General features: G+C 33.4%; 1 protein-coding gene across 2 annotated transcripts in view; it reads right to left on the bottom strand.

Annotated features, from left to right (window-relative positions):
- LOC107667141 (mitochondrial import receptor subunit TOM20 homolog) overlaps nucleotides 1–3,572 on the bottom strand; it is a 5,352-nt gene extending 1,780 nt beyond the window's left edge. Inside the window, exons 1-6 of one of the 2 annotated variants that reach the window (XM_016458739.1) lie at nucleotides 3,356–3,572; nucleotides 2,807–2,853; nucleotides 1,563–1,644; nucleotides 1,330–1,472; nucleotides 1,099–1,104; nucleotides 800–1,064 (exon numbers count right to left, since the gene is read on the bottom strand). In XM_016458739.1, coding sequence (XP_016314225.1) covers nucleotides 1,014–1,064; nucleotides 1,099–1,104; nucleotides 1,330–1,472; nucleotides 1,563–1,644; nucleotides 2,807–2,853; nucleotides 3,356–3,479 — 453 coding nt within the window. In that variant the 5' untranslated portion in view covers nucleotides 3,480–3,572 and the 3' untranslated portion in view covers nucleotides 800–1,013. Of the gene's footprint in view, nucleotides 1–799; nucleotides 1,065–1,098; nucleotides 1,105–1,329; nucleotides 1,473–1,562; nucleotides 1,645–2,806; nucleotides 2,854–3,355 lie in introns of those variants that run through there. The other variant, XM_016458746.1, reaches the window with a different exon arrangement.
- Nucleotides 3,573–7,097: the final 3,525 nt, after the last annotated feature.

The following is a 7,097-nucleotide window of genomic DNA, read 5'->3' as shown; positions in this document are numbered from 1 at the left end:
CAAAAATTACACTTTAAAGAAACTGCCTTGTGTTTGTGTCTGTAACATATGAACCGATGACCTTTATAACTCGCTTTATCAGTAAAATATTACACTTGTAATTTGAATTTGTATTTTGTATTCAAAGATCTGTGATTGCTACAAGAAAAATCATGTTTGGAATCAAATTAACACCTTATATGAACCAAGAACTTTCCAAAGCTACATGTCTTCGCAGTGACTATTAGCTATTTCACCTCTTGAACATTGACATACCTGTCACTGACGTTAAGCAGCACGTGCTGTCAGTAGAGAACTCGTATTAAAGGAGCAGTTCACCCAAAAATAGAACCATCTCAGATCATCCCAGATGTAGATGAGTTTGTCTCTTCATCAGATTTGGAGAAATGCAGCATTGCATCAGTGTCTCAGCAATGGCGTGAATGGGTGCCGTCAGAACGAGAGTCCCAACAGCTGATAAAAACGTCACAATAATCCACAAGTAAAGTCTATAATCCATAATAGCGCTTCCTGCAGTGAGAAAGTGCATCTCCTGTTGTCTCTCACATCAAAATCCAGCCACATATTAGTTTAGAGCCGTTTAAACGGTGCTTGATCTGTGCAGATTTCTCTCCTGATTCACACCAGAACACTTTCTCACTGGAGGAAGCGTTATTATGGATTATAGACTTTACTTGTGGATTATTGTGATGTTTTTATCAGCTGTTGGGACTCTCGTTCTGACGGCACCCATTCACGCCATTGCTGAGACACTGATGCAATGCTGCATTTCTCCAAATCTGATGAAGAGACAAACTCATCTACATCTGGGATGATCTGAGATGGTTCTATTTTTGGGTGAACTGCTCCTTTAATACGAGTTCTCTACTGACAGCACGTGCTGCTTAACGTCAGTGACAGGTATGTCAATGTTCAAGAGGTGAAATAGCTAATAGTCACTGCGAAGACATGTAGCTTTGGAAAGTTCTTGGCTTTCTCTTGCATTCCTTCTTGTCCCAGAAGCTACACGCAGCTCACGGGGGGTTTTGGAGAATGCAGTGGACAGTCAGTGATGGGTTTGATATGTTTTGAACAGTAGTGTAACAGTAAACTATATATGTGAGCCTGGAGCACAAAAGCAGTCTTAAGTCGCTGGGGTATATTTGTAGCAATAGCCAAAAATACATTGCAAATAGTTGTATCTCAGCCAAATATTGTCCTATCATAAACCATACATCAATGGAAAGCTTATTTATTCAGCTTTCAGCTGATGTACAAATCTCAAATTTGAGAAATTGACCCTAATGACTGGTTTTGTGCTCCAGGGTCAGATATGTAGTTTGAGCTCACCTGACTGATCGTGGGTAGTTTGGTGAGCAGCATCTGGAAGACGGGTGGAGGCAGAGTCTGCTGAAGCACCTGCAGGAGCTGCTGTGGTTGGCCGCAGACAGCGATGGCATTGGTCAGGTGATCAACACCCTTCTCATAGTCTCCTGAGGAACACATTTGGGCATTTATCACTTCACGGCAGGCAGAGTAGATCTAGAAACCCCATGCAGAACAAACAGAGCCAAACATCTCACCCTGAGCCAGCAGCTCCTCGCCCTGCTGAATCTCATCCAGGAAAAACTTCTGCACGGCTGCCGCATCTTTAAGATCTGGCAGCTGAAAGATAAAGACTGACAATCTGCTGCATATGGCCAAAGCTCACCATCTTCATGAAGCTCTAGAGGCTTTTCACACTGAGGTCTGAGGACTGAAATGCAGTGCTGGGGAGTTTGTGGGACAGTTCACAGAAAACTGAGCAAAACATTTTAAAATAAATCAAAATAAGAGCTGTCAAACTACATAATTAGATTAAAAAAAAATATTACAATTAAATTAAATATTTAAATAAATGTGAAAAAAAAACTAAATTTGATTAGAATAAATAAATTAAGAATAAGATCTAACTAAATTATTAAAATATAAAATGATTTAAATGAATAATTATTGAAATAAAAAAAAATCTAACTAAAAATGTGATTAAAATGAATGAAAAATTAATGATAAAATTAATACAATAAAACTGATTAAAATAATAAACATTAAGACCTAATTAAATTTGATTAAAATAAATGAAAAATTATTAAAATCAGAAAATGAATTAAAGCGAATTAGAATAAATAAATAATTAAAAATAAGATCTAACTAAATTATTAAAATAAATTGATTAAAATAGAAAATGATTTAAACGAAAAATTGAAACAAAAAAAATTTAACTAAATTTGATTAAAATAAATGAAAAAATTAATATGAGAAAATGAATACAATAAAACTGATTAAAATAAATAATAAACAATAAGACTAAATTTGATTAAAATAAATGAAAAATTAAAATCAGAAAATGAATTAAAACTGATTAGAATAAATAAATAACAATAAGATCTAACTAAATTATTAAAATAAAAATAAAATGATTTAAATGAAAAATTATTGAAACAAAAAATCTAACTAAATTTGATTAAAACAAATGAAAAAATGAATAAAAAACAATAAGATCTAACAAAATAAATTGCTAAAAAACGAAATATATAAAGTACAATTAAAATAAAACAAACGCTTAAAAAAATTACAGTAAAGTACGATAGTGATAGAAAAATAAAACTACAATAATGTAACATAAGAGAATCGAAATATTTTCTAAGGAATATTTTACACATTTATATTAATTTTTCATAGCATAAAGTGGGCCTTTATACATGACAATATATAGCTTTCTTTTAAATTGTCATTTAATAATGACAAGATTCATAAACATCTAAAGGTGATCAGATGTTTGACCTACTTGAGCAAGTCCAGATTTATTTTGAGCAGCTCTCTGCTTCTTCCTCCCTAAGAAAGAGAAAACAGCACATCAAACTACACATTTCTGTATTCATTCATTTTATATTTATATATGTAATGCACACATATATATATATAGATCCAAGTAGCTGATTCAAATCTCGAATCAGACACAAAATCCAAGACACCTGACTGATTCGATTCAGCCAATATGATTCTTCATCATCTACAACACTTAAAATCAGGCGATATTTACACTTGGTGGCGCCACTCATATTGATTGATCAGACAGCTATGCGATCATGAAAGTATGATCACCTTATGACTCACAGGTGAGCCGTTCAAACGAGTCATTCAAACGAACCGATTCAATGAATCATTCACACGCGCAACACACCGAGGGTCAAAGATACAGTCTATTATCTGAACGTGCCTGACCTGCTAGATATTATCAAGACACCGTGTTATAATCTAAACACTAGCTGACCGCATAAACCCTGACCAGCGCTCTAGTAATCTGTGAACTAGTCTCGCCGATCGCATGACTCACGTTCACGCAGTCTGGTTTTGAAGCTCGGATCGCTGCGTCGTTTTCTGTCGAAATAGATACAGTACCCGATGAAGATCGCGCCGCAGACGCCCGCGGCGATCGCGCTCGGTTTGCCGCCCATCATCGCGGCGCCGTTACCGGAGATCTGCTGCCGCTGCCGCTCCTGAAGAACACGTGCTCACCGAGCGGCGGAAGGACCCCTCTGATGACGAAAGCACTGTTGGGAGTGTTCGCTGCAGACGCCTGAAAGATTAAAAACATCTAAATCGGCTGAAAAATGCTTTTATTTTTGTATTTGCTTTCTATGTTCCCTGTTCTGATTTATTTTTGTATGCACAATTGTATAATATTCAATATTTGCATTGAACGAAAGTGCATGTGTAATGTTAATGTTTATTCAGTTAAAAACTGATTTAAAGAACTTGACTGAAATGGACTTGAACTGCATATAAAAGCATTTTGTCAGTAAGTTTCACTGCAGTCACTAATAATAACATTACTACATGGTTTAATGTTTCTCGGTAAATCTTCATGCACATAGTTATTAGTGTTATGAAAATAAAATATAAATTTTTCATTTGAACTTCCATTATTTCCATGAAGTTTCCAGTGTTCATGATTGCTTTTACAGTGATTCCTGGAAATATTTCGGTTTATAAAACAGGCTTTAATCTTTTGAATGAACAGATTTAATTGATTCTACTGATTAGTGCACAAATGTCTTCATGAGACTCCATAGATTCAGACTGGCTCAATTTTTTATTCTAAATCAAGGTAAAAAAAAATAAAAAATAATGTGTGTGTATATATATATATATAATTTTATGTATTTTTATTATTTTAAAATTATACATAATTTTATACACAACTTTGAGATTGAGAATATATATTATTGATCACAAACTTTAAAAATTTGTATGACTGAGATTGTCTATATATATATATATATACACTGCTGTTCAAAAGTTTGTGATCAGTAAGACTTTAAAGAAGTCTCTTCTGTTCATCAAGGCTGCATTTATTTGACCAGAAATACAGAAAAAAAACAGTAAAATTGCAAAATGTTATTACAATATAAAATACTGGTTTCTATTTGAATATCATTTAAAATATAATTTATTTCTGTGATGCAAAGCTGAATTTCCATCATCATTGCTCCAGTATAAAGTGTCACATGATCTTCAGAAATCATTCTGATATGCTGATTTATTATCAGAATTATCAACAGTTGTGCTGCCAAATATGTTTTTGGTAACTGCGATACTTTTTTCAGGATTCTTTGATGAATAAAAAATTAAAAAGAACAGCATTTATTCAAAATATAAATCTTTGCCATCACTTCTGATCAATTGAACACATCCTTGCTGAATAAAAGTATTAATTTTTTTCAAAAAAATAAGCAAGAATAAAAATGTACTAACCTCAAACTTTTGAGCAGTAGTGTATATTGTTAGAAAATATTTCTATTTTAAATAAATGCTGTTCTTTTTAAACTTTTTATTCATCAACGTATCACAAAAGTATCATAGGTTCCAAAAAAATATTAAGCAGCAAAACTGATAATAAATCAGCATATTAGAATGATTTCTGAAGATCACGTGACACTGAAGACTGGAGTAATGATGCTGAAAATACAGCTGCGCATCACAAAAATAAATTACATTTTAATGTATATTAAAATAGAAAAACGTTATTTTACATCATAATAATATTTCACAATATTACAGTTTTTCCTGTATTTTTGATCAAATAAATGCAGCCTTGATGAGTAAAAACATTAAAAATAGTTCTGATCCCAAACTTTTGACTTGGTAGTGTATACATGTAAAATACTCATTGTACTCATTTCTATTCTGAACTTAGAGGTTTTCTATTAATGTGTATATTATTATTTTGTTTTGCATTGTTAGAGGCTTCAAGAGGCTTTTTTTCCCTAAATATTGAAACCTTTCTAATTATAAAACCCTTTGTTCCTTAAGATTCCCAGATTGTGCTGTTCTTCAGAAGATATTTTAGATCAACACACACCTGAAACACATTTTTCATCACTCGTCTCCGATATGAACCAAAGTGGACATTCGCGGTCACAAACTATGGCATTTATTTATTTCAAAGGCTTTTCTGCTTACATTTGTACAATAAATTACACACGGTCCATCTTCTGATGCGCTTAATAAATATGATAGAACTTCCCGTTAAGCTTTGACAATCTCTCACGCTCTCTCTCTCTCGCTCTCGCTCGTCTTTACAAACGTCTCTGGACATTTTTGTAAAGATCCATAAAACTTTACAGTTCATGTACAGACTGGAAAATACACACATTATGAAAAGAAAACGTAGTACAAGCACAGTTTAACGGAAATACAAAAGTATGACGAAAATGAAAAAGTATGAAAAACTGAATCAAAACTAATTTCTATGTAAGAACGAAACCCAAAAAGAACGGATAAGAAAAGGAACATGCTTCTACCTTCCGGATGTACACAGTTAAAACTGTACAGATAAACGTACATGGTATTAACAGTGCAAGATATTAAATAGCTCGACTCAAAACACACTTCTCAATATACAAATGTATAACAAAGGCATACAATTACATACAAGTGCCAAACTCTACAGACCTTCAGGTTATGATACAAGAGGGAGTCTATACAAAGGAAACTCTGGAGATCTTCAGTACATACGAGGCATGTTTTCACCATCGTAACCCTTCCCCTGGTCAGATGAATCCACCGAGCTTCAGAGATGAGAGCCTGGCGTTTTCAAAGTAAAGAGAGCCACATGAAAGATGTAGGATGTAGGATGATGTTCACTGGTTCTCATAGCGTCTCTTGGTTTTATGGCAATAATTCACCCCAAAATGAGCGTGTCATTCCAAACCATTCTGTGAGGTCTTCTAAAATCGTGATGGATATGGAAGCTTGTTTCTGCCATTGAATAAAACAATAAAAATGGTCACTGAGAATTATGAGATTAAAGCTCATGATTTACGTTTTTTATTTCTTATATCTAGCAATTCCGCCGTGTTTTGTCTTTTTCCTCAAAATAGAGTTTGCAACTTGCAATTCAGCCGTTTTTCTTAGAATTCTGAGTGTAAATTTCGCAATTCTGACATTTCTTAGAATTCTAAATTTACATCTCACAATTTTGACTTCACATGGAATTCTGAGTTTACATCTCGCAGTTTTGCGGGGGGGTTTTTCCCTCAAAATTTTGAGTTTACATCTGGCAATTTTGACTTTAATCTCAGATTTATTGGTTTACATCGCGCAATTCTGGCTTTTTTTCCCTCAGAATCCTTCATTTACATCTCACAATTTTGACATTTTCCCTTGGAATTTTGAGTCTACATCTCGCATTTCTGACCTAATTTTCTCATTATTACATTACGCAATTTTGACATTTTTCCTTTTAAGTCTGTGTTTACATCTCACAATTCTGACGTATTTTTCTCTGAATTCTAAAACGACATCTCACAATTCTGACTTTATTTCCCCAGAATTCTCAGTTTACATCTTGCAATTTTTACTTTTTTTGGGGGAATTGTAAGTTTACATATATATATATATATATATACATATATATACACACACAAAGAGACCCAATTGGCTTTTGAAATTTTTTTTTATCCCGTGGTGGAAACAAGCTTCTTGTTCAAGTTGTTCTTAGATTTGTAAATACAACTATTATGTTGTTTTTGGAGATTGACAGTTCTGGTCACCATGTTATGATGTTGTAGGGA

Source organism: Sinocyclocheilus anshuiensis, unplaced genomic scaffold (assembly GCF_001515605.1).
Source record: "Sinocyclocheilus anshuiensis isolate Anshui unplaced genomic scaffold, SAMN03320099.WGS_v1.1 scaffold665, whole genome shotgun sequence".
NCBI classification, from domain to species: domain Eukaryota; kingdom Metazoa; phylum Chordata; class Actinopteri; order Cypriniformes; family Cyprinidae; genus Sinocyclocheilus; species Sinocyclocheilus anshuiensis.
This window is presented reverse-complemented; position numbering and strand designations above follow the sequence as displayed.